This window comes from Coregonus clupeaformis, chromosome 19 (assembly GCF_020615455.1).
Source record: "Coregonus clupeaformis isolate EN_2021a chromosome 19, ASM2061545v1, whole genome shotgun sequence".
Taxonomy (NCBI): Eukaryota; Metazoa; Chordata; class Actinopteri; order Salmoniformes; family Salmonidae; genus Coregonus; species Coregonus clupeaformis.
The window spans coordinates 50,800,028-50,816,687 of NC_059210.1; the positions used below are offsets into that span (position 1 = coordinate 50,800,028).

General features: G+C 43.6%; 1 protein-coding gene across 8 annotated transcripts in view; it reads left to right on the forward strand.

The window, feature by feature from the left end:
- The window catches only part of LOC121532221 (casein kinase I), a 56,810-nt gene extending 41,159 nt beyond the window's left edge, over positions 1-15,651 (forward strand). Inside the window, exons 7-14 of one of the 8 annotated variants that reach the window (XM_041838025.1) lie at positions 2,670-2,755; positions 3,109-3,193; positions 4,259-4,407; positions 4,734-4,841; positions 7,430-7,543; positions 9,536-9,642; positions 14,425-14,448; positions 15,087-15,651. In XM_041838025.1, the coding sequence (XP_041693959.1) occupies positions 2,670-2,755; positions 3,109-3,193; positions 4,259-4,407; positions 4,734-4,841; positions 7,430-7,543; positions 9,536-9,642; positions 14,425-14,448; positions 15,087-15,141 (728 nt within the window). In that variant the 3' untranslated portion in view covers positions 15,142-15,651. The remainder of the gene's footprint in view (positions 1-2,669; positions 2,756-3,108; positions 3,194-4,258; positions 4,408-4,733; positions 4,842-7,429; positions 7,544-9,535; positions 9,643-14,424; positions 14,449-15,086) is intronic. The other 7 variants (XM_041838026.1, XM_041838027.1, XM_041838030.1 and 4 more) reach the window with 7 other exon arrangements.
- The last annotated feature ends 1,009 nt before the right edge of the window (positions 15,652-16,660 follow it).

Below are 16,660 nucleotides of genomic sequence, written 5' to 3' on the forward strand. Positions count from 1 at the left end.
AGGGCTACAGTACTGCTCCCCTCTACTACACAACTTAACTTGTCTCCTCAAATTCCCTGAGTGGTAATTACATGGGAACAGTATAGGCAGCTCTCTCATATTTGATTGGCTGAACTCTACAATTTGAAGGGCATTGCCTTGGCGATATTTTTTTAATCTGTGTACATACAATGCATTCGGAAAGTATTCAGACCCCTTGACTTTTCCCACATTTTGTTATAAAAATTGATTAAATACTTTTTTTCTCTCATCAGTCTACATACCATAGCCCATAATGACGAAGCGAAAGTAGGTTTTTAGAAATGTGTGCAAATTTATTACAAATAAACAGAAATACATTTACATAAGTATTCAGACCCTTTGCTATGAGACTCGAAATTAAGCTCAGGTGCATCCTGTTTCCATTGATCATCCTTGATGTTTCTATAACTTGATTGGAGTCCACTTGTGGTAAATTCCATTGATAACATGATTTGGAAAGGCACACACCTGTCTAAATAAGGTCCCACAGTTGACAGTGCATGTCAGAGCAAAAACCAAGCCATGAGGTTGAAGGAATTGTCCGTAGAACTCCGAGACAGGATTGGGTCGAGGCACAGTTCTGGGGAAGGGTACCAAAACATTTCTGCAGCATTGAAGGTCCCCAAGAACACAGTGGCCTCGGTCATTCCTAAATGGAAGAAGTTTGGAACCACCAAGACTCTTCCTAGACCTAGCCGCCCGGCCAAACTGAGCAATCAGGGGAGAAGGCCCTTGGTCAGGGAGGTGGGGAGAACAAGTATTTGATACACTGCCAATTTTGCAGGTTTTCCTACTTACAAAGCATGTAGAGGTCTGTCATTTTTATCATAGGTACACTTCAACTGTGAGAGACGGAATCTAAAACAAAAATCCGGAAAATCACATTGTATGATTTTTAAGTAATTAATTTGCATTTTATTGCGAGTGGCGCAGTGGTCTAAGGCACTGCATCACAGTGCTAGCTGTGCCACTAGAGATCCTGGTTCGAATCCAGGCTCTGTCGTAGCCGGCCGCAACCGGGAGACCCATGGGGCGGCGCACAATTGGCCCAGCGTCGTCCAGGGTAAGGGAGGGAATGGCCGGCAGGGATGTAGCTCAGTTGGTAGAGCATGGTGTTTGCAACGCCAGGGTTGTGGGTTCGATTCCCACGGGGGGCCAGTATGAAAAATAAAAATAACATTATAATGTAAGAGCGTCTGCTAAATGACTAAAATGTAAATGTAAATAAGTATTTGATACATCAGAAAAGCAGAACTTAATATTTGGTACATAAACCTTTGTTTGCAATTACAGAGATCATACGTTTCCTGTAGGTCTTGACCAGGTTTGCACACACTGCAGCAGGGATTTTGGCCCACTCGGGTTCAGGTCTGGAGACTGGCTAGGCCACTCCAGGACCTTGAGATGCTTCTTACGGAGCCACTCCTTAGTTGCCCTGGCTGTGCGTTTCGGGTCGTTGTCATGCTGGAAGACCCAGCCACGACCCATCTTCAATGCTCTTACTGAGGGAAGGAGGTTGTTGGCCAAGATCTCACGATACATGGCCTCATCCATCCTCCCCTCAATACGGTGCAGTCGTCCTGTCCCCTTTGCAGAAAAGCATCCCCAAAGAATGATGTTTCCACCTCCATGCTTCACGGTTGGGATGGTGTTCTTGGGGTTGTACTCATCCTTCTTCTTCCTCCAAACACGGCGAGTGGAGTTTAGACCAAAAAGCTCTATTTTTGTCTCATCAGACCACATGACCTTCTCCCATTCCTCCTCTGGATCATCCAGATGGTCATTGGCAAACTTCAGACAGGCCTGGACATGCGCTGGCTTGAGCAGGGGGACCTTGCGTGCGCTGCAGGATTTTAATCCATGACGGCGTAGTGTGTTACTAATGGTTTTCTTTGAGACTGTGGTCCCAGCTCTCTTCAGGTCATTGACCAGGTCCTGCCGTGTAGTTCTGGGCTGATCCCTCACCTTCCTCATGATCATTGATGCCCCACGAGGTGAGATCTTGCATGGAGCCCCAGACCGAGGGTGATTGACCGTCATCTTGAACTTCTTTCATTTTCTAATAATTGCGCCAACAGTTGTTGCCTTCTCACCAGGCTGCTTGCCTATTGTCCTGTAGCCCATCCCAACCTTGTGCAGATCTATAATTTTATCCCTGATGTCCTTACACAGCTCTCTGGTCTTGTCCATTGTGGAGAGGTTGGAGTCTGTTTGATTGAGTGTGTGGACAGGTGTCTTTTTATACAGGTAACGAGTTCAAACAGGTGCAGTTAATACAGGTAATGAGTGGAGAACAGGAGGGCTTCTTAAAGAAAAACTAACAGGTCTGTGAGAGCCGGAATTCTTACTGGTTGGTAGGTGATCAAATACTTATGTCATGCAATAAAATGCAAATTAATTACTTAAAAATCATACAATGTGATTTTCTGGATTTTTGTTTTAGATTCCGTCTCTCACAGTTGAAGTGTACCTATGATAAAAATGACAGACCTCTACATGCTTTGTAAGTAGGAAAACCTGCAAAATCGGCAGTGTATCAAATACTTGTTCTCCCCACTGTGTGTATATAAGCCCCCAACACTCGAGTATGGTAGGTAGGCTATACATCGGTCACAGCTGAAAACAGACACCCCTCTCTTTTGTTTCAGAGCAAAGTCGACGGGATGACCTGGAAGCCCTGGGCCACATGTTCATGTATTTCTTACGAGGGAGTCTGCCGTGGCAAGGACTCAAGGTAGGGGGGAGCTAGGCATGATATCTGCTGGGTCATGTTTAGTAGGCACAAAATGGGGAGGTACTCTCTGAACTTGTTTTTGTTTTCCTTTGCAAAACATTTAGCTATGATGTGCCCTTATAATGAACATGACCCAGATGTTAGTTGAGTGTGATGCACAACTAGTCGTGATTCAAAGAGGGAGAGCGAAGGAATGGTCACCTAAAGGAAGCAGAGGAGCGAAAAAGAGCGTGATTGAAAGACGGGCGTGGAGGAGGGAAGGTGAAATGTAACATTTAGGGTGAAGGGAAGGAAAGTAGGGAGAAAATATGGCAAAAGTGTGTTTGGACTCAATTTCTGCCTTCTACCTACAGGCTGACACCCTGAAAGAGCGATACCAGAAGATTGGCGACACCAAGCGCAACACTCCCATCGAGGTCCTCTGTGAAAGCTTTCCAGGTACTGTGCCAATTTTCCACCCTGACACTAGTGCATGGCTTTGTGAAATGGTTACATTTCCTAGAACACACGCTCTGCACTGCATATTAAAATGGCAGTTAATAATCGCAATAGAATGATCAAGAGCGAGCTGTACTTAAAAATGGGCATAAGTGAGCAGAAGATGCTTCTTGAAGGACAGGCGCGTCGGAGAGTGAATGAAAGGGCATGTATTTGCAAGACACTAACCACGTTTCCATCCAACCATTTCATGCGGATGAATTAGCTGACACATGATAAAAGTCAGGACCGGGCTGATGGAAACATGAACTGCCGGTACAATTTTATAAATGCCGACAGACAATTTGTTCGTTTGACATGGTGGGATCTTTTTGGGTCGGTAAACATTTATTATGTGAGAGATGGCAGTGGAAACTCCTTTGTGTGCAAATGTTGATATAATAACCATCATATCGAAGTAGTCAAGCAATATGTTGTGTGGTCCTCCCACTACGACTCGGGAAAACATGCAGTTTATTAGCCTACAGATTAAATAAGTTATGCAGCTGTAGAACTTTTTGAGGATCTGAGGACCCATGCCAAATCTTTTCTGTCTCCTGAGGGGGAATAGGCTTTGTCGTGCCCTCTTCACGACTGTCTTGGTATGTTTGGACCATGATAGTTTGTTGGTGATGTGGACACCAAGGAACTTGAAGCTCTCAACCTGCTCCACTACAGCCCCGTCGATGAGAATGGGGGCGTGCTCGGTCCTCTTTTTCCTGTAGTCCACAATAATTTCCTTTGTCTTGATCACATTGAGGGAGAGGTTGTTATCCTGGCACCACACGTCCAGGCTGTCTCATGGTTGTCGGTGATCAGGCCTACCACTGTTGTGTCGTCGGCAAACTTAATGATGGTGTTGGAACATCTGTTGGAATGGATTAATTGTGTTACACAAAAAACGTATTCTACTTTGATAAATAAGGACCTGCAATTCCATGCTCCTTGGTGCAATCTATTGTCAGGTATGACTAGATGGGCCTCTTGTTTTGCCTGAACCATGTTGACCGTGTTGTCCCCTTATAGAAGAGATGGCCACCTACCTGCGCTACGTGCGGCGGTTGGACTTCTTCGAGAAGCCCGACTACGAGTATTTGAGGACTCTGTTCACCGAGCTGCTTGAGCGCAAAGGATACACCTTTGACTACACCTACGACTGGGACGGCAGACCGATTGTGAGTAGCTAGAGTTCACATGCTAAATAGCATAAGTGTAGTCTCACGTACAATAGTCATATAGCAGCTGTTGAAAGACACTAGAGTAAATGTGCTGATTAGCGGCAGCTTGCTAACTGTTCAGTCCTGTATGTTTTGGTATAATAACTTTTTGTATACCGTTCATAGCTGGAAAGTTGGGAAATCAAAAGTATAATATACATTTAAAACACAAGTGAAAGGCATACATAATGTAAAAATGTTTCCTTGAGCAGATCTCGAGTTTCCACCCTTGAGCCTTTTGGTTTATCTGTCAGTCTCTCTCGCTCTCACTCTCTTTCTCTCAGCCTACTCCAGTGGGGTCTGTCAACGTGGACTCGGGTGCATCTGCCATCACGAGAGAGAGCAACGCTAACAGAGACAGACCCTCTCAGCAACAACCCCTACGGAACCAGGTAAACACAGTAGTCTCACTCAGCAGTTCACTTCAGCCCTGCCTGTTCATCTGAAAAAGCCAATCATTTCAAGAAAATCAACTGGAATCAACAAATTCATGAATATACAAATCCTCATGAATTGTTTTTGCATGGTTCTAGTCAATTCAATTTCCACTCCTGTCAGTTGATTTAGACATGGAATTTCTCAATGGGAGAGCCAATTCCTAAATTGAAGGAGATTGAAATGGAGTTGGTCCCCACCTTGCCAGCAACAAGGAAAACAAATAAGTATTGCTTGCAGCAAGGCCAGGCGGACTGAGAGACCTGAGCCCTAGGACCATACGTCGGGACTACCGGCCGTGGTGACTCCTTGCTGTCCCCAGTCCGCCTGGCCTTGCTGCTATTCCAGTTTCAACTGTTCTGCCTGCGGTTATGGAACCCCTACCTGTCCCAGACCTGCTGTTTTCAACTCTTAATGATCGGCTATGAAAAGCCAACTGAGATTTATTCCTGATTATTATTTGACCATGCTTGTCACTTATGAACATTTTTGAACATCTTGGCATGGTTCTGTTATAATCTCCACCCGGCACAGCCAGAAGAGGACTGGCCACCCCTCATAGCCTGGTTCCTCTCTAGGTTTCTTCCTAGGTTTTGGCCTTTCTAGGGAGTTTTTCCTAGCCACCGTGCTTCTACACCTGCATTACTAGCTGTTTGGGGTTTTAGGCTGGGTTTCTGTAAAGCACTTCGAGATATTAGCTGATGTAAGAAGGGCTATATAAAATAAAATTGATTGATTGATTGATTGAACACCTTATGATTTTATAAGTGACCTAGAATTAGTTTCAATGCTATGGAGTTGCATGACTTATGATTATGGGTTTGGGATTGTCTAAATATATCACCTTTGATCTCAATATGCTTTACGGTTTACATTACAGTAAATCCAACACCATTTACATTTGTACAATTTGGAGGAGAAAGAGTAGTCCATATAGTTATTTTTCCAACTGGGTGGCTTTGCTTATGGTCCACGCAATTCAAGCTTTCCTCTCAAATCATTTTTCAGTTGGGTTGGTGCTATATGGCTTGATATCCTAACAGTTTAGTAAAAAATTATATTTCTCAGCATATCCGCTTTTGGAAAAAGACCGAAGCAAAGGAGCTTTCAGGTCGAAATGAGCACCTAACAGTCTCAGATGATCTTTTAGATGAGTTGCTGTTGGCACCAAAATACCTTGTCCATGTCTGCCTCTGCCTGGCTGTGTTCGACCCGGAAAGAGGCATGGAGAGACGCAAAATGAATTTCTCAGCTGGAAGTCCTCCAGCTATTGCTCCCAACAGGCAGGGAAGCTTGTCTCAAATCCGATTGGCTGCAGCTAGAGTGGTGCTACTTGATTGTGTGTTGCGCTGCACCTAGGAGTCCCAGACTAATCTATAATCAGCGCTTCAGCACTGAACAACAGCCCACCTGTGCCTCCATTGGTGCTACAGTATGTGCCAGAAAGGGATTGTAAGAGCGAGATGGAGAGACGGAGGAAGGAATTGAGATAAAGAGGGGATTTAGGTACATGAAGAAAGAGGAAAGCAATGGAAGGTGAATAAGGCAGAGTGGACTTAAAGAAGAGAACTAGTGGTAGAAAAGAGGAGAGAAATGAGAGTGGGTGATGAAGGAAACGTCCTTGGTTTTGAATAAGTCGACCCATATCACCCCATCAGTCTCTCCAAGCACGAGTCGTTTTATTGAGCCAGGACTTCAGACCCGCAATACAGGACAGGACATGACAACCAATCTGAAATGAACTCGCAGTAAGTCCCAGTTGAAAGCTCCCAGACTGCATAAGTCCCCTGCCAAAGCCCCCTGCAACAACTTTATTAGCAGCTAATCCCTCAATGTCCTGTCACGTGCAACCTGTCCTGTCCAGGGGAATAGTGATGAACGAGATACAGGAGGGGATAAAGTGGCGCTTGCTGGCCCACACTACTCAATCAATGCAGCCAGGACAAAGAAACAATGCAAGTCTCTTAGGAAAGCCACCAGGGTTATAAAATATGGTAATACAAAAAAAGATGATGGCAAACATACATACAGGGTTTCTTATAACTGTCTAAAAATGTTTTGCTTTAAAATCACAAATACAATTGTAAAGGTAGACTCAGCCATATGAAGTAGATAGTGGGTCAATTTCTGCAACAACTAAGAGTGTTGAAACGTGAGGCTCTACTTCTCTGCTGTTTTGGTCCCGTGGCTACCACGCGGTAACCGCGTGAAGCGAACCCGTGCACATGCGCAGATACTGTGTGAGAGCGAAGTGTTGCATCTCGCTCATCTCGATCTCGGCGATGCTGCTCGTGGCAATGTCATTTTGCTGAGTCTACCTTTACATTTATAATGTTAAAGCTATTGATTTTGCAATACTTTTTTTTGTTTTGACCTGGTTGTTTTCAGTTACTTACATGTATTGCCGGCTTCGCCACGCCTCTCACCTCTGTTTTTCTTTGTTTTGTTTTCCTGCGTTGCATGGCCTGTCGGCGCCTGCCGCTCTCACTCACTTGCCCCACCCACCCACATCTCGCTCTGCCCATCCGCCTCCCCAACCAACCAGACGGCAGTATCAGACCGCAGAGGGGCATGGGATGCACAGCCCCACCAGCAGACAAACTCCTCCTACCTGAGCAGCTCCCACCTGGCCGCAGACAGGCATGGGGGCTCTGTGCAGGTATACACCAACCAACCACTGAGATACCCAACTACTACTTAGTGGCTGGCTTCCAAACCAAAAAACCTGCTTCGTTGCCTATGTCCTTGATAGCCCTCTAGCCCACAGATCCAAAGGGACAGAAAATATTAAAGCAATATGGCAGAAACTCTTCATAGGTGGGACCCTCGCCACATTGCTTTCACCCGCTCTTTGCCCTTAAGATATAAGATGTTGTACTGTGTATGCGAAGCTGTTCAACATGCTGTTATGATGATCAACAGCTGAGGCTGTTCAACATGTTGTGTTTCTGTGTTCAGCAGCAAGGAAACACTACGTCTGAGATGCAAGACAGGGAGGGACCAGCTTATACACAGCAGCATGTAGACATTTAGTCTGAGAAAGAGGCAGACAGGGAGAGACAGGTTCACAAGGCCCACCAGACACACGTTCACTCACACTCGAACAAGATCCTTTCCCATTAAGGGAGACAGGGCGTAAAGGAGTAGAGGTAAAGGCTAATGCGCCGCATAAATGACGCCGCACATGGATGTCTGGAAATGGCTTAGCTGTATGGAGGGAGATCGGTAACTTCACTTTAGTTGATGTTTCTGTCATGAGGGCCTACATATTACTGTCATGTTTGTGACCGAATGGGAGAGATGCCATAAGCAGTCATTACAGATCTGATGTCATCATAACCGCTTATGAAAACTGGCATTATGCTAACTTGAAACTATTTGTTGTAGTTAAGATGGCTAGGATAGCTTTTCAGAATTAACCGATAAATTAGTCCACATGGAAAAACTAAAGGCATAGAAACCGTAAATGATTTGGTAACAGGACATTTATTCCAATGACAGAATTAAAAAGTAATTTTGGACTGACCAATTTGAAATACATTCAACTTAAGTTACATATCACAAAATGTCGATTTTAAATATTTTGGACATCAGAGCAACCTTGAGGGAATCTTATTTGAGTCAGAAAATGATTTTCATATGATAGGTAAGACATACAAAACCTTGCAGAGAGCATATCCAACTGACAATCTCTTAGAAAAAAATATAAACTATTTGAACCAAGACTTAAAAGGAACTGATATTGCCACAAGATGGAGGGAAAGTTGGTGCATAACTAATGAAATTACAGTTAATGAAAATGTATGCTTAATCCAGTATAAACTAATGTATAGAATGTATTATACAAGTGAATAAATTCACAAATTCTACAGCACAACGGCAGAGTCATGTCTGAAGTGTAAAACTAACAATGATTCAATAATCCATGCTTTCTGGGAATGTTATGAAGTCCAAAATGTATGGGTGGAGCTAGAAAGTTGGCTGTCAGAAGTATTACAATGTAAACTTAATTTTAATCCATCTGTCTGCATATTGAAAGACATGGCATATTGGAGTGTAGTGAGACCCAATGGACTGGACGATTCTCTTCTCATCATTCATCTTGAGAAAATGTATAAAAACGTGGAAATCAATTAATCCGCCATCAATAACACAATGGAAAAATCAAATAATTTATTATTGAAATATTGAATAGCATGGGCGACCGAGGAAAACCAAATTGGTACAATTTAAGGCCAAGTGGCAAACAATAATGCAGGCACTAGGGATGGAGGTGTGAGCATGCAGGTCTGGGCAGAGGAGATGTAGTTGTTGTTTGTGTGCGTCTGTAAGTTGTTCGTATGTGTATGTTTGTATTTTGTGTGGGGGAGAAAAATTTGGAAAATAATATTTAAAAAAATGAACTAATACAAAATTGAGTTAGCTAGCTGTAGACCTAGCCAACATGCATACGTGAGTAACAGTTTTATGTGACAGTGTTAAGTCGGTTGTCACAAGACACTTTGGGCTATAGTATGATCATGACAGTGTTTTGTTAACCTTGCGATGCAGATGTCAACGTTGGCATTTTGTATTTTTCTGTTTTAGTCATCCTAACAGAATTATCTGTATTTTTGCATGACTGATATGACCTTTTTCCCATGTGCCTCAGGTGGTCAGCTCCACCAATGGGGAGCTGAACGCCGATGACCCAATGACGGCCCACTCCAACGCACCTATCACAGCGCAGGCCGAAGTGGAGGTGGTGGAAGAGGCCAAGTACGTTTCTGGCGCTTTTTCTTCTGTCGTAGCTAGCTCTCTCGCTCTCTGTCTCTCTCTCTCCATCTTTGCTTGGTCATCTCTACCATATCAACTCTACCTACATGTACATATTACCTCAATTACCTCGACTAACCTGTGCCCCCGCACATTGACTCTGTACCGGTACCCCCTGTATATAGCCTCGCTACTGTTATTTTACTGCTGCTCTTTAATTATTTGTTATTTCTTTTTATTTGATATTTTATTTTTTACTTAACACTTATTTTTCTTAAAACTGCATTGTTGGTTAAGGGCTTGTAAGTAAGCATTTCACTGTAAGGTCTACACACCTGTTGTATTCTGCGCATGTGACAAATACAGTTGGATTTGATTTGATCTGTCCCTTTCAATAGCGCTTAGTTTTTTAGTTGTATTCAAATCAAATCACATTTTATTTGTCACATGCTTCGTAAAGAACAGGTGTGGACTAACAGTGAAATGCTTACTTAAGGGCCGTTCCCAACAATGCAGAGAGAAATAAAATATAAATAATAGAAAAGTAAAACACAGAATAATATGCTGAACAAAAATATAAATGCAACATGCAACAATTTCTACGATTTTACTGAGTTACAGTTCATATAAGGAAAACAGTCAATTGAAGTAAATTCATTCGGCCCTAATCTATGGATTTCACATGACTGGGAATACAGGTATGCATCTGTTGGTCACAGATACCTTTTTTAAAAGTAGGGGCATGGATCAGAAAAGTAGTCACTATCTGGTATGACCACCATTTACCTCATGCAGCGCGACACATCTCTTTCGCATAGAGTTGATCAGGCTGTTGATTGTGGAATGTTGTCCCACTCCTCTTCAATGGCTGTGTAAAGTTGCTGGATATTGGCAGGAACTGGAACACGCTGTCTGTCGTACACGTCGATCCAGAGCATCCCAAACATGCTCAATGGGTGACATGTCTGGTGAGTATGCAGGCCATGGAAGAACTGGGACATTTTCAGCTTCCAGGAATTGTATACAGGTCCTTGCGACATGGGGCCGTGCATTATCATGCTGAAACATGAGGTGATGGCGGTGGATGAATGGGACGACAACGGGCCTCAGGATCTTGTCACAGTTTCTCTATGCATTCAAATTGCCATCGATAAAATGCAATTGTGTTCGTTGTCCGTAGCTTATGCCTGCCCATACCATAACCCCACCGCCACCATGGGTCCCTCTGTTCACAACTTTGACATCAGCAAACTGCTCACCCACACGACGCCATACACGTGGTCTGCAGTTGAGGCCGGTTGGACGTACTGCCAAATTCTCTAAAAAGACGACGGAGGTGGATTATGGTAGAGAAATTAACATTAACTTATCTGGCAACAGCTCTGGTGGACATTCCTGCAGTTAGCATGTCATTTGCACGCTCTCGCAACTTGAAACATTTGTGGCATTTTGTTGTGACAAAACTGCACACAAACAAATTTGTGCACAACATTTTAGAGATACTTTTTTGTGTGTATGGAACATTTCTGGGATGTTTTATTTCGGCTTTACATGTTGCGTTTATATTTTTGGTCGATGTAGATACACAATGAGTAACGATAACGTGGCTATATACAAGGGGTACCCGTACCGGGTCGATGTGCACGGGTACGAGGTAATTGAGGTAGAAATGTACATATAACTAGGACAGATATTAATCGATAGCAGCAGCATATGTGATGAGTGAAAAAAAGTTTGTGCCAAAAGTGTCAATGCTGATAGTCTGGTTAGCTATTTGGTTAACTATTTAACTAACTCTAGCAGTCTTATGGCTTGGGGTAAAAGCTGTTGAGGGTGCTGTTGGTTCCAGACTTGGTGCATCGGTACCGCTTACCGTGCCAAATCTTTTCAGCCTCCTGAGGGGGAGGAGGTGTTGTCGTGCACTCTTCACGACTGCGTTGGTGTGTTTGGACCATGATAGATCCTTAGTGATGTGGACACCAAGGAACGTGAAGCTCTCAACTCGCTCCATTTCAGCCCTGTCGATGTGAATGGGGGCATGCTCTGCCCTCCTTTTCCTGTAGTCCACAATCAGCTCCTTTGTCTTGCTGACGTTGAGGAAGAGGTTGTTGTCCTGGCACCACACTGCCAGGTCTCTGACATTCCTATAGGCTGTCTTATCGTCGGTGGTGATCAGGCCTACCACCGTCGTGTCATCGGCAAACTTAATGATGGTAATGGAGTCGTGCGTGGCCACGCAGTCGTGGGTGAACAGGGAGTACAGGAAGGGACTAAGCACGCACCCTTGAGGGGCCCCTGTGTTGAGGGTCAGCATGGCGGATGTGTTGTTGCCTACCCTCACCACCTGGGTGCGTCCCGTCATGCAGTCTAGGATCCAGTTTCAGATGAAAGCCATGACCAGGCTTTCAAAGCATTTAATGGCTACAGATATGAGTCCTACGGGGCAATAGTCATTTAGACAGGTTACCTTGGTGTTCTTGGGCACAGGGACTATATGGTCTGCTTGAAACGTGTAGGTATTACAGACTGGGTCAGGGAGTGGTTCAACATTTCAGTGAAGACATTGAAGAAATGTATTGGAAGACCATTTATGACAGCAAGTGGTATTTTGGGTAATTTCTTTACTAATACTCTTGCTCAGTCCATGAGACTGACTAACTGTCCAATCCCAACCAGTTTGAAGCACCGTGAAGCGTATTAGATACAAGAAATCAAACTGCTTGAGCTGGGATAAAATCATGTCCAAGCAAAGTTGTCTCTTGTGGATGGAACCAGTTGGGACTGGGTGGTAAACTGATAATCTGCAACAAATCCATATTTTGGTTCAGTTAGTTTCAATGATGATATGTGGGGCAAAGTTATTAAGATTATCTGAAAATATACCATCTAGCTAAAACAAAAAAAGAACAAACTTTCCCTCCTTGTATACTGTAGGTGCTCTCTCATTCACCTTTCTACAGTGAGGGAAAAAAGTATTTGATCCCCTGCTGATTTTGTACGTTTGCCCACTGACAAAGACATGATCAGTCTATAATTTTAATGGTAGGTTTATTTGAACAGTGAGAGACAGAATAACAATTAAAAAATCCAGAAAAACGCATGTCAAAAATGTTATAAATTGATTTGCATTTTAATGAGGGAAATAAGTATTTGACCCCTCTGCAAAACATGACTTAGTACTTGGTGGCAAAACCCTTGTTGGCAATCACAGAGGTCAGACGTTTCTTGTAGTTGGCCACCAGGTTTGTACACATCTCAGGAGGGATTTTGTCCCACTCCTCTTTGCAGATCTTCTCCAAGTCATTAAGGTTTCGAGCCTGACGTTTGGCAACTCGAACCTTCAGCTCCCTCCACAGATTTTCTATGGGATTAACGTCTGGAGACTGGCTAGGCCACTCCAGGACCTTAATGTGTTTCTTCTTGAGCCACTCTCCTTTGTTGCCTTGGCCGTGTGTTTTGGGGTCATTGTCATGCTGGAATACCCATCCACGACCCATTTTCAATGCCCTGGCTGAGGGAAGGAGGTTCTCACCCAAGATTTGATGGTACATGACCCTGTCCATCGTCCCATTGATGCGGTGAAGTTGTCCTGTCCCCTTAGCAGAAAAACACCCCCAAAGCATAATGTTTCCACCTCCATGTTTGACGGTGGGGATGGTGTTCTTGGAGTCATAGGCAGCATTCCTCCTCCTCCAAACACGGCGAGTTGAGTTGATGCCAAAGAGCTCGATTTTGGTCTCATCTGACCACAACACTTTCACCCAGTTCTCCTCTGAATCATTCAGATGTTCATTGGCAAACTTGAGACGGCCCTGTATATGTGCTTTCTTGAGCAGGGGGACCTTGCGGGCGCTGCAGGATTTCAGTCCTTCACGGCGTAGTGTGTTACCAATTGTTTTCTTGGTGACTATGGTCCAAGCTGCTTTGAGATCATTGACAAGATCCTCCCGTGTAGTTCTGGGCTGATTCCTCACCGTTCTCATGATCATTGCAACTCCACGAGGTGAATTCTTGCATGGAGCCCCAGGCCGAGGGAGATTGACAGTTCTTTTGTGTTTCTTCCATTTGCGAATAATCGCACCAACTGTTGTCACCTTCTCACCAAGCTGCTTGGCTATGGTCTTGTAGCCCATTCCAGCCTTGTGTAGGTCTACAATCTTGTCCCTGACATCCTTGGAGAGCTCTTTGGTCTTGGCCATGGTGGAGAGTTTGGAATCTGATTGATTGATTGCTTCTGTGGACAGGTGTCTTTTATACAGGTAACAAGCTGAGATTAGGAGCACTCCCTTTAAGAGTGTGCTCCTAATCTCAGCTCGTTACCTGTATAAAAGACACCTGGGAGCCAGAAATCTTTCTGATTGAGAGGGGGTCAAATACTTATTTCCCTCATTAAAATGCAAATCAATTTATAACATTTTTGACATGCGTTTTTCTGGATTTTTTTGTTGTTATTCTGTCTCTCACTGTTCAAATAAACCTACCATTAAAATTATAGACTGATAATTTCTTTGTCAGTGGGCAAACATACAAAATCAGCAGGGGATCAAATACTTTTTTCCCTCACTGTATCTTTCTTTTATTTGTTTCCCTTGTATGAACTGCGATAATTGTCCTTTCCCCCACTTTGCCCAGACAAAGTTTTGTCTTCTCTTACCTGTGTGTGTTAGTGTATCTGTGTGTGCATGTGTGCGTGCGGTTCTACTTTGCACAGGACTATCCTGTGTCCTTGTCTCTATCTCTGTACAGTATTAATATACGTCTTTTCTCCTCACACTCTCTCTGTAGCTGCGTGAAAATGCTCAACCTGTGGTGAGTCCCACTCCCATGCACATCAGCCATTCAAAGGGAGTGGACCAGACTAGCACTAAACTAATACCACCAGACTAGCACCAGACAACATATCCAGCACTGTGTTGGTTTCTTGGCTTCACCCTTGAAATTCCATTAAACAAATAACAATGTTACTTTCATATTGAATTTGAGGCTTCCCACATGGAGTGACTAATATCCTTTTCACACTACTAAGAGGAGCTGAAGTATGATTATGTAGCTCAACTGGAAAGACTAAGGCCAAGACCACACAGTGCTTGTATCCGTCAAGAACGGATTTGTGTGATGGCATTTGTATGGGATTCACAAAGACCTGCAACGTTGGTTCTACAGTTACCAGTCTGCAACCTTGTTCAATCTAATTGCAGAACATTACATAAATGTTTTGAGCCAGCTGGGTAGCATACAGTCTGAGTTTATTCCCTCCCCATCACATGCTCGCTCTCTTCTCACCGTCACTCTCGCACTCATTTTTATAACTGTTAAATGTTCACATGCATTTTGTATTAATTATATATTTGAAGTTGTGAGTGAGTTTGGAGTGATTGCAGCATAATAGTGAGAGAAATAGATTGCCAAGGAACTTTCCTTTTCTATCTCTTATCCTTTCTCTTCAGGTGCTGTTGCTTCTTCAAGCGAAAACGGAAGAAGAACACTCCACGGCAGAAATGAGCTCCTGCTACCCTGTCCGGTGTCGCTGAGCGGGTTTGGTTTTAAGGAAACTAATGAAAGGACATTTCTGGGAGGGAGTTGTGAGAGAGACTTGTTATTAAAAGACCTGGAACTACTATACACATGAAGACCTTTCTTTTCTTTCCCTCTTGGTGACTGAATGGATGAATGACTAAATTTGACCTTGGACCTTTCCTCTGGATACCAGACGATGCCTGAGGACATCTCTTCATCTGCCCCAGTTTTTTTCTTTCTTTTGCTCAAGTGTAGATCAAAAGTCAAGTCTTCCTCCCTCCCTTTCTCTTTGCGGGCGTGAGGAGACCAGTCTATAGACCCCAACCAACTTTTTCTTTCTTTCTCGCGTCTCTCTTCTCTTTCTCTCTCACCAAACCCACTCCCATCCACAGTAAAAGCCGGTCTTAAGCTGTCCCTTTCTTTGCTTTTTGTCCATGCATATTTATGTCTGTACATACATACAGTACCAGTCAAAAGTTTGGACACACCTACTCATTCAAGGGTTTTTTCTTTATTTTCACTATTTTCTACATTGTAGAATAATAGTGAAGACATCAAAACTATGAAATAACACATATGGAATCATGTAGTAACCAAAACATATATTTTATATTTAAGATTCTTCAAAGTAGCCACCCTTGGCCTTGATGACAGCTTTGCACACTCTTGGCATTCTCTCAACCAGCTTCACCTGGAATGCTTTTCCAACAGTCTTGAAGGAGTTCCCACATATGATGAGCACTTGTTGGCTGCGTTTCCTTCACGCTGCGGTCCAACTCATCTCAATTGAGTTGGTCAAATAGCCCTTACACAGCCTGGAGATGTGTTGTGTCATTGTCCTGTTGAAAAACAAAAGATAGTCCCACTAAGCGCAAACCAGATGGGATGGCGTATCACTGCAGAATGCTGTGGTAGCCATGCTGGTTAAGTGTGCTTTGAATTCTAAATAAATCACTGACAGTTTCACCAGCAAAGCACCATCACACCTCCTCCATGCTTCACGGTGGGAACCATACATGCAGAGATAATCCGTTCACCTACTCTGCGTCTCACAAAGACACGGCGGTTGAAACCAAAAATCTCAAATTTGGACTTATCATACCAAAGGACAGATATCAACCGGTCTAATGTCCATTGTTTCTTGGCCCAAGCAAGTCTCTTCTTCTTATTGGTGTCCTTTAGTAGTGATTTCTTTGCAGCAATTTGACCATGAAGGCCTGATTCACTCACTCCTCTGAACAGTTGATGTTGAGATGTGTCTGTTACTTGGACTCTGTGAAGCATTTATTTGGGCTGCAATTTCTGAGGCTGGTAACTCTAATGAACTTATCCTCTGCAGCAGAGGTAACTCTGGATCTTCCTTTCCTGTGGCGGTCCTCATGAGAGCCAGTTTCATCATAGCGCTTGATGGGTTTTGCGACTGCACTTGAAGAAACGTTCAACGTTTTTGAAATAATCCGGATTGACTGACCTTCATGTTTTAAAGTAATGATGGACTGTCATT